General features: G+C 38.1%; 1 protein-coding gene across 1 annotated transcript in view; it reads left to right on the forward strand.

Moving 5' to 3' along the window:
- ASIC5 (acid sensing ion channel subunit family member 5) overlaps positions 1-15,929 on the forward strand; it is a 16,630-nt gene extending 701 nt beyond the window's left edge. The window contains exons 2-10 of the mRNA XM_009636475.1: positions 2,919-3,225; positions 5,162-5,393; positions 6,543-6,662; positions 7,653-7,802; positions 8,379-8,526; positions 10,034-10,090; positions 12,118-12,286; positions 15,017-15,108; positions 15,730-15,929. Coding sequence (XP_009634770.1) covers positions 2,919-3,225; positions 5,162-5,393; positions 6,543-6,662; positions 7,653-7,802; positions 8,379-8,526; positions 10,034-10,090; positions 12,118-12,286; positions 15,017-15,108; positions 15,730-15,929 — 1,475 coding nt within the window. The remainder of the gene's footprint in view (positions 1-2,918; positions 3,226-5,161; positions 5,394-6,542; positions 6,663-7,652; positions 7,803-8,378; positions 8,527-10,033; positions 10,091-12,117; positions 12,287-15,016; positions 15,109-15,729) is intronic.
- Positions 15,930-16,608: the final 679 nt, after the last annotated feature.

A 16,608-nucleotide genomic window follows, 5' to 3' on the forward strand; every position in this document is an offset into this window, starting at 1 on the left:
CTGATGACTGAAGTTTAAAAAAACCCTTTAAATTCAATTTACAGTGTTAACATTAAAGATACTGTGAATTTCTGAGGTTTTTATATAAGCTCATAATAGTATGTCCCCAGCCACGTATCTCTGGTTATATACGCAGGGAAGTAATTTCTTCTTTAACAACATGGACTGGAAAATCAGGTTTATCTGACTAACCGCGATGGTTCTCAGGGCTTCTCCAGTAATCAGTGGTTCCTGAGGCAAAGCATCTGCAGCCCATCCTGAACGTATGAGCTACCTTACTAGTTCTTACACACATGCTCTATATTTGGCTCCAAACATGTGGTTTGCTCCTGGACCCGGATTCCTCTCATTTAGTTGCCTCCTTGCATTTTTACTTATCCATCCTCTGCTCTTTGGATCTTCTATATGTATTGGGTTTATTCACATCTTTGATGAAAATATTTTTTTATTGTAGTGCCTACATTAAATGTACTTTGTATTGCTACTAAAAGAACATAGTGCTCTCAAGACCTTATTGTCTAACATGTCTAAGGTCTTGCAAGACCTTACCATCTATCTAGCAGCAGCCTGGATACTCTAACGCACTCGCAGCCGGTTCAGCTGTGTTCGTTACACAGCCTTAGTCCAGATACATACAACCTAAGTTTTGCACAGCAGAGGACGAAGGGTTAATTTATAATCTCACAACCACCCATTATGGTGTTGCATTATTTTACTATTCATTAACTGAGACCTGGAATAGCCATTCCATTATTAATTATGTATCAGTGGAATGTACCTATTCCTCATACACAGGCCCAATCCCCAAATAAACGGCTAGTCCCAACTCATACATTTCATACTCTTTACCAATACACCACATGTGAGAAATTTCATACTAGAAATTTACCTCTTGACCCTGCGTAGGGTAGTTAAAAATCTTTTTTCTATTTTTTTCTTTTTTTAATTACAGTATTTTCCAATGAAATCTGAAAGTAGAATAGGGATTCTTAAAGACACTCACCTAGTAGTAGTGCTAATTCCTTTGGTGAAAGACAGTAATGAAAGCAGCAGTGTATTAGATAATCTTATGCATTAACAGCAAAATTTTCACAATCAGATAAAACTTCACGTATACTTACTGTAGCAACTACGCAGAAGAGCTGAAATACAGTTCAGTTGCATGTCTGCATAGATTCCGACTTACACTTCTGCTGATAATGAAAACTAGTGGGTTTTGATGGCAACAGAACTTCTATGCAGGGATATGCTCTCATTCTCTTACTCGCACAGTGTCTATAGGAGGAATTAAATACACACAGACAGACTGTCCCTGGAGGAAAGGGTCTGACCTGCTTGTGCTCTCTTGTTGGAGTCTTTGGGAAGCAGACAGACACATGCCAGGAATGCACTTTGCTCTGCTCTTATTCGGGGAACACACAAAGTGCTTGTCCCACCGCACATGCGCTGGTGCGAGAGAAGCCTACAGCAAAACCAGAAATCCACTCCATTCCAGTGCGATGTACAAAAGCACAAATGGCTGAACAGCTTTGCACTGGGGTCCAGTAGTCACTAGAGCTAGGAGAGAAACTTTCTACCAGTTGTCCAGCAGAAAACTGTCTGATGATAAACAGGGGTCACAGTAAATTATACCAGTAATGATCAAAGTTCTTAGATCTTTAAAAAACAACATAAAGAAAATTCTTTCCCTTCACAAATATTTTGAAACCCAGCTCCATCTGGGATTTCATTATCGCAGTCCAGAGACTGTGCAGAGATCAAAGCAACATCCCAGAGTGCTGATGTGGTCACAATAGCTTTGGCAGAGGCCTCCTAACATCCCTTTGTCCCTTTGCCCAACTGTAATAGCCCTGAGTAAATCAGTCTTATAAAGGGTATATTCTCTTCCTGCCATGCATGACACGCTATTAAATCTCTTTTTTTGGTTAAAAAATTGAATTAGGGAAGCATTTAATTGCTGCTAAATACCAATATAAATAATATATTTTCAGATCCTTATTATTTTCTCACAAAAGTTTCTTCGATCTACTGTTCTTACGGACTTTCTTAATGACAGAATAAAGTAGCGGATAACAATCTGTAAGTGAAGCACTTTGCAAAGAGACTGGTCCAATTATGAGTAAATACAGGAAAGGTCTTATTAAGTTTCCCTCATTTGGATGTTTTGAGAGAGCACATTTGGTTCAAATCCATGCTTAAAAGATCATCCAGCAACAAGCATAAGAAAATTACTACATTTCCAGGTATTGATTATATTCATTACTGTTATGACTCTTAAACTTAGATTTTAAAATGGCTTGCGTTGGTTTTTTTTTTTAACATCAGTTTGTAGAAAACTAAAACCATTCCTGTTTCAAAGTTATGAAATCAGACAAGTACGAACCTATACAAAAAGAGATTAGATGTCATTTTGAACCTGTAACTTTTTGAGTTTTATCCAGAAACTCTTCATAGTGAAAGAGTGAAATTCCCTTTCATATCATTCCATATCATTCCCTTTTTACCTTATTTCTCAGAGCAAGTATGAAGGACCAGGCCTTTAACAGGATGTTACTGTAAAAATCAGATGCTTAGCTTTTTACAGTAGGTTCACAGAAACCTGTGGTTTTACATCACTGAGGTATGTCGTAGCACAATCCTTTCCACAGAAGTGGAACCATTCATTTATAGCAATGTGCTTAAAAAATTGTGTCATTAAAATATTGCAAGATATGGTCGGTTCTCAGGCAGCACTGAGCTCATCTCCCAGCACACACCTCTTCCATCCTCAGAAGCAAGTTCACGACTTAAAAAGAGAATTTACAATTAAAGAGGAATTTTACAACTGCTTTCCACTATCAAAATTACATGGTTTCCTTTCTTAAGTTCCATTTAAATGCTAGTTTTAAAAATGTGCTTTCATTTTGTTCCATATTAAGGAATATTGGAAAAGATACGATCGTACCTAATAAAGAAACTGCTGCCACATTTGGAAGACAGAAGGAGGTATCATCAGGAGTTTGCCTCATCCACTTCATTTCATGGAGTGCATAATATTGTCCAAATGCAGAGCAAGACCCGCAAGGTGCTGTGGCTGTTCATAGTCGCGAGCTGTCTTGCCATTGCTATTTGGCAAATCTGCAGTCGCTTCATCTACTACTTCAGCTGGCCAACCACAACTACAGTGGTAGTTCAGTATGTGGAAAACGTCAAATTCCCTGCTGTGACTTTTTGCAACTTGAACAGGTAAAAATTATGTTTGTTGTTTGCTCTTGAGAGGCAACACCCCTTCATCTGAAAGCAGTCAGGTTCCACAACTTGCTTGAAAAAAATCACATAAAACAAGGAAAATATGACTCTGAGGGGGCACGTCTTCCATCCCACCACATGAGATTTAAATGAAGAGGAAAATACAAGAATCAAGGAAGGGAGGTTGTTTTTTTAATCTTCCCCCTCCTTCAACACAAGTTGGAGCAGAAAAACCTCTCTGGTGGTGTTCTTCTGTGCATGAGTGTTGCTTCTACAGTGTAACTAAGGGCCAGCCATGAGTCACATCCAAGTTAAAAATAAAAGACAAGATTTGCAAATAGAGAGATTCAAATAGAAACCTCCTACAAATGTAGAAATCTTAGGCAAAATAGATACTTTTTTCTTTTTCCCCAGAGGTGCTCAGCCTTTACTGTTCCAGCTGATGTCAGTGGGATTTGCAGGAGGGAAGCATTTGGTTTGTTTGGAAGTCATGTATCTAAGCAGGAACTTCACTACAGATTTCTACATTTGAAAATAACGGCCAAGATTCAGATGCAGCCACTTTGGCAATAATGTAATAAACCCACAGCCTGATTTTTAGAGTGAATATGTAATTTAGGAACAGATTTAGAACTACAGAAAGTTTACCCACGTTGTTTCCTCAAGAGTTTTAAGTTTTCTTATTGTCTACCTTTTGCTGGCGGAACCAGCCAGAAGTCCAAGTCTCAAATACCTGGAGCTGTTCTGCCTCACCTATGCCTCCTTCCCATTGCCCCACATAAAGCCGTCCTGGGCTGTACCGCGCGACACGCACTGCGGACAGACGTCCCTCTTGATTACAGTGGGCAGTCTATTATAAAAATGCCTCACTTCTTGTAACTATAGCGGCAGCACATTGTAAGTAAATAGTCAGCTACTGAGCACGGCAGTTCTCCGCCTAAGCGACAGTTTGCTGCCACGTCCATCTGTTGTTCATGCTGTGTTTATCCTTCCCTTCTGTTTAGGAACCAGATTTTTTTGTTGGCAGGACGAAGAGGCACAGATCTACCTTTGTTCTTATTTTTTGACTCAAATTCAGTTGTGAAGAGTTGTTTCTACCATTCTTCCTTAAGTTGGGGCACTAAGATCTATTATTCAAATACATTGATATTTTTTAAAAATAGGATTACATAAAATGGCAATTCTGAAGAACATGGTATTGTAGTTTCATCTGTGTTTATTCTCTTTTCAAACTTATAACAGTTCTGTAAACCCTTACTTTACTTCAATAAAGGACTTCAATGCTGTACATCAGGAAAGCGCCTCCAACGCCTCATCATGTTTTTGAGATTTTTCAAGAGGATTCTAGGAATAAGGATCACCCTTGGTTTACACCACTGTGCCACCAGCCACAGAGCTCATGGGAAGGTAGACTGTCTCTACACCGGGGTGTAGTGCCTTAGTAAAGCAGGTATATGAGATTACTGCAAATACACTTAGACATCAATTTTCTGAATGATGGAAGACAGTTTTTCTTAAAGGAACAGCTCCTCCCAGCTAGTTTCCCACATGTAAATGCAATTGTTCAGCTTGCCATCAGTTCTACAGATATGGTTGTTGGCTTTTGCAGATGGCTAATCTACTCGGGTTTATTAAAAAAATAATAAACGAAAAACCAACCACACGCAACAGAAATGTTTCCAATATGACTGACCAGAACAGCCACGGGAAGATGTCCATTTTCTGTTTTCAGATATGGAAAATACTTTCCTAGAAATGTAGACTATATTGTTCATTCATGTTGTAGCAATCAAAGTGCAACGTGGTAGGCAAGAATCACTTATAGTTTGCAAGCAGACAACAAATTGTGTCACAGATTTGGCAAGAGTAGCCTTGAGATCAGCCCTGTAACTCTGCAGAACTCCAAGCAATTTTTTCTCCTTCCCACTGACAGGTTTCAAGCTCATGCAGTAAACAACCTCAAAGTAATTTTTATAATTTGGAACATTGTGTCTGGAGTTCTCCAAAAATTTGCTGTGGAAGATAAATATTCTCAAGAGCTAAATGATTTCCTTCTTGGGAACCAGAACTTCAGCATCAAAGAGTTTACAAGGAAAAATGGGTTTTATCTGAACAGCAGCACATTGCTAGAATGTGAATTTTTTGGAAAGCCATGTTACCCACAGGTAAATATGTTTATTTTACTAAAACAGTAGCACGAAGGAGGGGAAAGGGATGTATTCTTCCCACTCAACTTGAGACATCTAGCTTTGCCAGCTACTCCCCTGTTTTCCCTTTACAGTCAGCGAATGGAAAAAAAAAAATACTGCTCTAAATCACCCTGAGGACCCTGATTCTTCCACTGACTGCAGAGACACCCTGCTGGACCCCCTGAGCTGTAAAATGGGATTTCAGTCTAAACTGCTTTCTGCCTGGTGCCACTTCTGCACAGAGAGCAGCCTTGGAAAGCTGTCATACCTCCAGGCTGTATCTAACAACCTTTTCCATAAATGGCCTGTAACGAAGATCAGCTTGAACAGAGTTTTTTGCATGACATGATGGTGTGGTTTTGTTCTTGAGGTCAAGAATATAGACAACCAGGGTAACTATATGCAGAGTCCACAGGAATTTTAAATAATAGGATGGAAATAGCCCATCTTTTCGAATTTTGGACAACAGGCAAAGAACACGATCACCCCATTTTTATGTCAATTCTTCCATAGAGTAATTCCAAACTTAAAAAGAAAATGAGAACAGAAAAGTCAGGTGTATATTCTTTCAGACTAATCTAACCTTTGTTATGCTGTAGCTTCCACAACTAGGCATTGGCGAGTTCTCTTAACTGAAAGACACTAGTGCTAATTAAAACTAAAGCAATGAGATGCAGTCATATTAAATGACAAGGTGGCTTTGGGAAAAAATGCAAACATTTTACTTTCATATATAACACAACATTTAGTTCTGAAACAGACTTTACTAAACATCTATTGGAAAGATTTAAAAAGTTGGGTTTGAATATATAATTTCTCTATAATGTAACAGGTATAGAAAAAAAACAGGACCTCATTTAATGATTCTCAGTAGCTCATAGGTATTAATAAACAATATGAAATTTCTCCTTTAAACTTCATTGTCTACAGAAAGGGATGAAATACTTTTTTAATATTTCCACCAATTACCACTTTTCTGATTGTAATATTTAGCAACGCCTTTGGGGGGGAAAAAAAAAAAACCCATAACCACAACCGCAGTAGTCCATCTCCTGCATTGTAATTCACTAAGGAAACTTCAAGTGATCTTGCTTTCATTTTCTTCCCTATTTTCCTTTACTGAAGGACTTTGAACATGTTTTCACTGAATACGGAAACTGCTTTACTTTTAATCAGAATGATCTTCCAGGAAGAAGAGTGAGTTTGTCTGGAAGAGGCTTACATTTGCTTTTTGATGTCCAACAGGTACAGCTATCCTCATGATTATAAATAACAAATCATGTAATAACTTATAGATGAGTAGGGGTGCTTTGTTTGGGGTATGGGTTTCCGGTTTTGGTTGGTTGGTTTTACACAAACTTTCAGAATTTCACACACAGAATTCTGGATTGGGACTATTTCTGAGTGAGAGCGTATTTTAAAGGAAAGATCCGATACAGCTTTAAAGTCAGAATTATTATTGACTCTGTCCCCAGCTCAATGGTTCTGAAAGTTGTGAGTGAGCGTAGGTATGTTTATACACACAGTTCACCTACAATTGAAACATGTCATCAGAGCAGTAATTTAATTTTATACAAGCACTTCACAGTAACATAATTTCATTTTAATAAAAGGCCCAGTAGGGAAGGACATATGGTGCCAATTTCCAAGCAGTACTCAATTTTAGTTGCAGCAGCTATAAGTGCTCAATGCCAGCTAAGATCTGATCTTTGCACTGTAAATAGTCTCTGACCTTATTAGAATGGTCTTTGACCAACAAAAAAACCAGAAAACTCAGGGAATATCGTCTTGTGAGATCAGAGAAGAGAACTAAAATCTAGAGTGATAAATGACTTAGACATTCACTTTTGTTCCCTAGGAATTATGACACAGGAATGACAGGTTCTGGAGAGGGTAATGGAAAGTTTGCTGAAATGTGATGGGTAGTTGCAAGTAAAAGGAGTGAATATCCAAGTTATGGGTAAATGTTCATCTATGCCTTCTTGCTTTTGAAACTGGGAGATGATAGAATGAATAAAAAACCTGAAAGTTTATAGTAACTCAAGGAAACCCACAGAGGTAATCAACAAAGGAAATTCAAGTCAGTTTGCCTCTATACTTTTCTGCAAATTGCCAAAAATGTGACTAGAGATACAAGACCAGATTAAACAAAAGCATAGTACCATTTTAAATACAGCTAAAGCTTCAGATGGTAAGCAAAGCCAAAACTATTTTAAATAATTCTTTTTGTATCAGGAACAATTCACTGATGAACCTGCTCTTGGTTCTACTGATGCTGGTATAACTTTTGTTATCCATTCACCCAAAGAGCTTCCACGCTTTGATGGTTTAGGCTTATTAACACCGGTCGGCATGCACGCACAGGTCGCAATCCGCCAGCTTAAGGTAAGATCTTTGTCCATCAAGAAGAAATATTGATGTTTACTGGCTCTAATTCTCTTCTGAAGTGTGACAATGAATTAGACATTTTGGAAGTTAAAATATTTACCATGCCAAGGTGACTCCTAAAAATAACATTTCCTCCAGACACAAAGAAAGTTGCTGCTATTTTGGGGGGCGGGAGGGGGATGTCTTTGGTCTTCATAATCTGTATCTATTAAAGTCAGCCTTTCTTTCCTAACATGTATGTCTCGCTGACATATAATGATACAAGGACACAGCATTTCCCCAGCAACACATTCTGTCACCATTAAGGTTGCCTCGGATTCCTAGTGTAATCCCAGTGGAGTGGGCTACCCTTCAGCACTGGGCTGTCTGATCAGGTCCTACTTTTGCTGAGAGAGAGAGGAGATGATTTTATAATCCCAAAACCATGAACTGTCATTGACTCCAATTAAATCACAATGTTACTGCTTATGTCTTCAACAGGCTTCCTTCAGCACTTTAAAATGTGACAAAATAATATCTACATTTAAAACAGAGACAACAAAAGTTATATCTTCTGTTATTATTACCCTACAGTCAATTATTCAAGAATACCCATGGGGAGAGTGCAAGCCTGATATAAAGCTTCAGTACCACAAGATTTATAGTACCAATGGATGTTTGCAGGAATGCAAAGCCCAGTACATACAGGACCGATGTGGCTGTTTGCCATTCATTCTTCCAGGTATTTCTCAGGAATATCATCATACCATACACTGATAGTCTTGCTAGGAGACCTCATCTGCTATTGAACAGCAAAGGAGATGGGGCACATGCTTGATGGATATCTACAGCTGGGATTAATTAAAATTATATAAATTTGTCTTTTTTTTTTTTTTTTAATTCAGAGAAAACAAGGAGGATATTTGGTCAGCTCTAGACCTAGCATCTGGGTCATTGGCTATTCTTAGGATACAGAACAAAAAACTTGAAAGAAAAGATTATGCTTCTGGGCTGTGACACAAGTCTGTAGTCCTCAACCTGGCTTCCTAAAAAGCTGGAACTAAATCCACAAGAAGTCATAGATTTTTCACATGTACCTCAGAAAACCTACTTTGCAGGTGTTTAGTGGCTGCAGCAGAATTCATTGCTTGAAGACAGAAAGCGAGGTCCCCCACATGAACCATGGAAGGATTCTGGCACCAGAAGAGGGCTCTGCAAAAGCCAAAAGTCTGCACTGAGCCATCCCATCTGCCCGAAGTGCAGAGTACGGGTGCTGTAATACTCCCCTCCAGGCACCTTAATCACTCTAGAAATGTAAAGCAGTAACACTGACCCCTGGCCAGTCTCCTCCCTCCCACCTTTTCAGCATTAAAAGTAACGCTAGTACTGTCAACTCTCTCTGAACCAAGAGCTGGAACCCAAATCTCTGCTCTCGCAGCTCTTTTTTTCACAATTATTGGGCAAGAAAGCCACCATCATGCCTGCGCTTCCTGACTCAGTGTATTTTTAAATACCCCCAAGCAAGGTAGAATGTTTTCACTAAGGGACTGATTAATGAGTAATGTCTAGCCTGTTTGTTTGACAGCCTCTTGGAAAGGAGGTTGGCAATCTCCTGGAAAGGTATTTGAGAAGGAAATTAAGTCTAGGTCTCCCATACCCAGGGTGAGAGCTTTAAACAGTGGCAGTTAAAGGAGGGCAATGCCTTCTTTAACTGTGTGCTAAACTGCTAAGGAATATTTCCATGCAAGGGAAAAAAATTGGGGTGAAACTGAGACCACCTGAAATCTGAAAATTTTGCTGTTAGCTCAGGGTGCTACCTTACCCCTTAGGTCTCCACACAGTGCTTGCATGAAGTTCAAAGCTTTTGCTGAAACACGTGGGGTGTAATCGTATAACCCAGCTACGCTACTTTGCTTTTTTCATTTCCACTAGGAAAAAAACAGATATTCCTGGCTTTAGCAAGCTAACACAAAGAGTGAGCCAGAAGCTTAAAGGCAGTTCTGGCTGGCACACATAATAAAAGTGTTTGATCCAACAGCAAGCCTCCTGGCTTGGTCTGTTGTCTCTCCTCACCAGGTACCCCTGCTGGTGTTGCACTGTGCCCACCTGAATTGATTTCCCAGTTGTATAATGACAAACGCGAAGTGGTGAGCAGGCTGTGATGACATATTACATTTCAGTTTAGTACAAGCAGAGCTAAGGGTTAGATTGTTAATTGATGTTCCTAAAGTTTGTGGTTTATTTTTAAGGAAATGGAACAGAATGTGATCTGCTGAAGTTTTACAATTGTGTTTATCCAGCAGTCTGTAAGTAATAACTTCAAATTTTCTAAGATAATTCCTCATAGTAGAAAATATCTATAAATTAAAAAAAAATACTGAAATTAGTACTGAAATAGAGTACATCCCAGTTCATTTAATATTCTGAAAATAGAGGCCAGACATAGCAGTAAATAGATGCCAACTAAAAAACCATAAGAATTCATTTTAGTAATCAGAAATGGTTTAAAACGAAAGAATCTTCAATTAATCTGTTTTCAGTTATCAAGCCTCTGGCTTGCATTTTTGCATCTTCATGATATCATCCTTCTGGCTCCAATGTATTCTTATTGTTTGTGACAGAAAAGTGAACAGCACAGTAATAACAGATTCACTAATTGATAGAAAATATAACCCCAAATCACTGGACTTTAAGATTTTATCTTTTCAAAAGTAAAATGAACTATGTATTTTTAGAGGGCTCCAAATGCAATTCATTTCCATAAGCAAATAACCTGCACACAGTAGATATGAAATTTGTAAATCACTACAACAGACTTTCTGGAAAACATTCCATGTGGTAATCTGAGAAGTAACTTCTCATGAACTTTAGAAAGCCTCCTTTTTAATTGTTTTGGATTCTGCTATGTAACGTGACTCTCCCTTCCCAAAAAAATGGATGATTAAGATAGCAAGTAGATTAACAAATTTTGGGGGACCTGTGGGGGCGGGTTATTTCTGTTTTGATTAGGTGTGTGCAACATTCAGGCAAGATTTATCACTAGGAAAAATGACTATTTCTTTTTCCCCATGGCTCTTTTGAAATAGATTCCACTAAGTTCACATTCTTATATACATGAATTTTGATAGCCTGTCATGGCAGAAATATGGATGTTATTTTATTTAATGGATATTCTGTGACCAAGTTTCAAAGAAACCACTGAGCCATAAACAGAAATGTCCCCTAAGTCCTATCAAGGATGGATAGGTTTCAGAGCTGGAGCCCAGAAGGAACTGTCATCACAGAACTGTACATGGTGAACCTGGCTTGTAGGTGTCTGGTCCCCAGGACCCCAAGTCAGGTTTTAAGTCTCCTTTGACAGTGCAGGAGAGGTTAGACATGTGATAACAAAATCTCAAATGACAGCACACTGAGACCCAGTACCTGTGGGACCTGCTGTTTGCAAGAGCATTTATTTTAGTAACTCTAAAGGCCGGCTACGCAGAGGGAACAGACACAACGGCCGCCACTGCACCAGGAAAAATAGAGCATCACAAGCAGGAGGTTATGGTACTCATCGCAGAGTACCAGATGGCTTTGCGTGATGGTTTATGCTTTAGGAAATATTTATGCCTTACCATTTTTATTCTACATGAATTTTCTCCGGCTTCCCCAGTCTTCTATAATGCTTTCTTTGTTAGAGCCCTGTCAGAGGAATGGCTCCCCACTTTCATGAGCAGCCAGACCTGCAGAATTTTGTGACTTGTCTTTGGTATTTGAAGAAACAAAGCTGCTCCTAAGCTCTCTTAACTGTCTTAAGCCCAATTATCAAATAGCAGGCAGGGGTTAAGGTAAAGTCAACATAGCTTCCTAAGATTTTTATGTAGTTATCAGATGATAGTAAACTACAACTGGCATTGCTCTGGAAGCTGTTTCTGTGCACTGCAATGAGCTAGGCAGGCACCAAGGCATCAAGACCAAGGACTATATACTTAGTATGTAATCAGAAAGCTAGCACAGAACATGGAAAGTTGTTTGCTGTCCTACTGTTTAACTGTGGATGAGAAATAATAAGCACATAAAGCCCTAATGAAGGTGGAAAGACTGACAGGTGCTGAATTTCTTTGGAAAAAGTGACCAAAAAAAATCTCAGCCCTCATTACTTATTACCCAAATGCCAGTTACAAACACTTATTTGTTCATTCAAAACTGATAAGTATCCACTTTTCTCAGGATAACTAAGCCATACATTTCTCAAAGTCAGTTAAAAGTAATTTTGTAAGTTTTAGAGTAAGTTTTTAAACTGTGTGCTTTTTTAGAAATATTACATAAATTCTTTCTCCTGAAATTTCAGATGATATAGAGATAAAAGGGTTATGCACAGTAGGAACCCACAATTCCACTTGCCCTGCCCCATGCGAAGAAACAGATTATCCTACCACTGTCACCTATTCAAGTTTTGGAGGACAAAAAGCCATAAAATACTTGTCTGCAAAACTGAAGAAAAGCCCAGAATACATCAGGTAATCTTGCTTAACACCTTGTCTAATAAATTATCAATTACTTTTAAGTGTGCTAATAGAGCATATGATTTAAATATAACCTTTTAAAAAGGTATTCTTATGTGTGGTGTTAGTAACTTTTTCTGTGAGATAAAAGAATCTCTTAGCCAAAATTGCTTAAGATCTATACATATTCAAATATCTATAATAGATACATCTAAGACTTGTGGATAACATAAAACAGATACTGCAATTAAAAAATAATGTTCTCAATTACCTTCTGTGTCAGTGATCTTTTAGAACAAAGGTTTTTGATCACTTTCACAATTAAGAATAAAGAAAGGGCAGGGTTATAAAACCTATCCACAGTCCATTTGAGCAATCCATCCATCAGACAAATCTTCATCCTTCCGCAACTGCAGTCAATGAACAACCTAAACAGATGCTATATAAAGTTGTTCTCCATTCTCTCAACCCATTCCCAAAGGAAGCTTCATAAGCACTAGAGCTGGGTTTTATCATAGCAATAACGTCACAAATTTAATAATCTATTGTTAATAGAATCCACTAATACCATTTATATTACAAAAGTTACTTAGAGAATATTTGGTACAATAGTAACTGTCATGACGTAGCAAAAGAACGAAATAGCATGGTTCTACCTGTGTGACTGAAAACACTATACAGCAAAAGAAAGTAGGTCTATACCCAAAAGAAGAGACCTCCTAATGTGAAAACATGTCTCAACAGTATTGCCTACACCTTTCATCCAGGAAATGGTGCTAGAACTTATGTTATGCATAGAGCTGTGTGACTCAGTAGTAGCACTGAGCTGGCATAATCTGCATACTTTTAAATTCATAGAAGAGGTATCATATATGCTTATGCTTTAATAGCATGTATGTGCCTTACTGTTACAATATAATAAATTGATGCCAGATTTCCCTGCAAATACAAGCATTATATATCCAAAAATAGAATTATTTCCAGATTTTTTTGCTAGAAAGATACAATCTAGTTGCTAAAGAGCATTTAATACAGTTTTATTGACTGAACTGCCTCTTGCTCACAGACATGTCAGCAGTACAAATAAGTATTAAAACAGGTGCTACATGAACTCATGATATCCACAACATCAAAGTATGTTTATAAAGAACTGTAGAAAATTTGGCTAATGAAATATCCGAGTGTTTCGTCATTTCAGTGACTTCAGTTTTCTCACTCTTGAAGCCATCAGTCTGCAAATGCTTGCATATGTTTATATGGGAACAGGAACTATATGAATCATAGAATAGCCTGGGTTGGAAGGGACCTTCAGAGGTCATCTAGTCCAACCCTCCTGCAGTGAGCAGGGACATCGCTAACCAGATCAGGTTGCTCGGAGCCCCATCCAACCTGGTCTTGAATGTTTCCAGGGATGGGGCCTCCACCACCTCTCTGAGCAACCCGTTCCAGTGTTTCACCGCCCTCATTGTGAAAAATTTCTCTGTTATATCTAGTCTGAATGTACCCTTTTTTAGTTTAAAACCATTACCCCTGCTCCTATCACTACAGGCCCTATTAAAAAGTCTGTCCCCAGTGAAGATTATGAAAATTAAACCTGTTGTTATATGTAAAAGATATTAATCCTTTGAGGGTGTTTTATCTTTGTTGATTATTTTATTGTGTGTAAACATCATGCGCAACCCAGTAATTATTCAATTAAGCAAGTGAAAATACAGAACATTCCCCCGTTACCAAGCCTTAACCAATAGGAATCCTGCCCATGTATTAACAAGTACGTATTCCGAACTATAAAACACAGAGATCTATTGATTTCTGAATATGCAAGAAGAGAAAAGTTAAATATTTATTGGATAGTTCTGCTGGCAACTCCACAATAATGGTAGGAAGTCTAATTAATAGAAGCTATGAGAATAAGAATATTTTTATTAGTGAGTGCTACCCAAGTTTTAGAATTATCACCCAAAGAGATAGAAGCGATTGTTTTGTGTAGCAAATACTTTATTTTCACTAATATTGTTAATGAGCTCATTATCACTGTCAACCCAAAAATCTGTCACTGTTCACACTTCTGAAAAATACTCGCTATTTTCATTCCAAAAGGTCACAACATGATGTGCCATCAGTTTTTGCGTCTGTTCAATTCCACAACTGTTATGTTTATATTCTATTTAGGAGTTAGGCAAAAACTTTCTGCAGACATGATACCATAAAGATGAGCTCTTTACTCACACTGAATCATTCCACGGGTCTTGCTCCAACTGAGATTTACCTACTCTTCCGCTTTTGCAGCGGGCAAGAATATAATTAGGTAAGCGAGGCTATTAGCAGAGGATAGAACCAAACATCCGAGTATAGGACAAGGGTTCTTCTGCACAACCATGCTCTTTGAAATAAGTGCAATTAAATATGCAGCTGCACATAATCAAGAGTGGTAGAGTACACTTCCAAGCACCGTATCTGCTGTAGGTCAGAACGTGTGACACTTCCACTCACGCTTACCTCTGTGACCCTTTGAAAGTACAAGTCTATCTCACAGTACAGATCTAGAGTTACTACTACTCCTCTGATAAGCTCCTGTTATTACTAGGACACATTTTTTTTCTTCAGTCATCTAACTAATTTTGGTAACACTCATCTAACTGTTCTTTAAAAGACACCATCACTCTCCCTGCACTCGGTCCATGCTGATAAAAATGAACAGCGCTCCTGACTGGCTCAGGTAATACTGTATGTATTTGTCATTAGGCAGAACCTTGTGCGTATTGACATTAAATATCATGATCTGAGCTACAAAATAACACAGCAGCAGAAGGCCTTGACAATGTCTGAGTTACTTGGTAAGTGCATGTTTAATATTTTATTGCTGATTAATAATTAATCTAAAAATAATTAAAAAGAACCACAAACCAACCTGGTTTTTTATTCTCTCCTCTCCCGAGTCATAGCCTATGTGGGCTTCTAAACAAAAAGCAATACCTTTTGGATTATAATGGTAATAATCATGTCTGCCCCATGGTCACTTTTTATAGTCGCTTGTCATTCCATTAAAGAACCTGCAGCACGGACAGCAGCTGAGAGTAAGAATTTTGTTCGGCACTAGTTTACAGCTATATCACATGCAGGACTGTAAGAATAGTGAAGTTTATGGAGTTTGGAGAGGAGAGGGAGAACACGGGGAGGAGAAGCAAGAGAACGGTTAAAAAGGCATAGAAGTAGGAAATATGTCAAGTATCTGTTTCACAGCAGGATGTGTTGGCTTGTACGTGCTTTATTTAGAATTTTAAGAAACACATTAGTCTTCTCCAATAAACATTCTTAAGAATATTAATTCTGTTTTCTTAAAGTGATGGATTATGTATATTGAATATATTTAACACTTGAACCAGGCAGGGGTTTGTTTGCTCGCTAGACTAAACCAAATACTTAGGATGACATATGTTTATTTCCTTCTATTACAGCTGATGTAGGTGGCCAGCTCGGATTGTTTTGTGGTGCCAGTATGATTACAATCGTAGAGCTGCTCGAGTATATTTTTACTAACTTCTGTTGGATGTGCATCTTTCTTCTATTGAAAGCTCCTGAAATGCCTCAATGGAACAGTCCATCCCAAAATCAGCCAACACACAAGGAAAAAAAGAAGGGAATACAAGAATGTTAGTGGCTTGTAGAAGCACAAAACTAAGTGTTTCTGCAACTTCCCTTCCTTTTTACGATACAAAGGAGACAGTAATGTTTTGCACTGCTCACTTCTCCACACTCCTTATTCTTCATGCTTCTTTTATTGCCTAGAACTATTTAACTGTGCTAAATAACTTTAAAGAGTGAACTTTGGAAAGCCTCACTTTCTTTCTCATGTAAAGAAAAATGGGATCTTAACCTAAAATTTTATTTTAAAGAATTACCAATTTTTTAAATAGCATAGCAAGCAATACTGACATACAATGCAATTTAGCATTTCTGACCCAATTTTTATCTTCTGTATTTTGAGTGAGGAGAAATAATATACGTGCCAAATTAACACACACAAGTTTCTTAACCACCATAAAGGTGGAGCATTGCTATGCTGAAAAAGCAGACTCCTTATTAACGATGAGTAACTTATCTAGTAGGTTTACTGCTATAACTGCCACATGTTCCAGTGAAGGATAGCATAGCTTTGCCTGTCAGAATTAGGACTGTGCTTCCACACAATATTATCTGTTTGTCTGAAATGCATCAAAAAAATAATCTCATGAGTCTGCCAACTGGTATATAGAACCGTAGGGCATCTGAGTGGATGGTAAGTGGGTAAACATGGGCCAAGTTCAGCAATTAATGTCATGAAAGACGACAATAAA

This window comes from Egretta garzetta, unplaced genomic scaffold (genome assembly GCF_000687185.1).
Source record: "Egretta garzetta isolate BGI_Z169 unplaced genomic scaffold, ASM68718v1 scaffold114, whole genome shotgun sequence".
Classification (NCBI taxonomy): domain Eukaryota; kingdom Metazoa; phylum Chordata; class Aves; order Pelecaniformes; family Ardeidae; genus Egretta; species Egretta garzetta.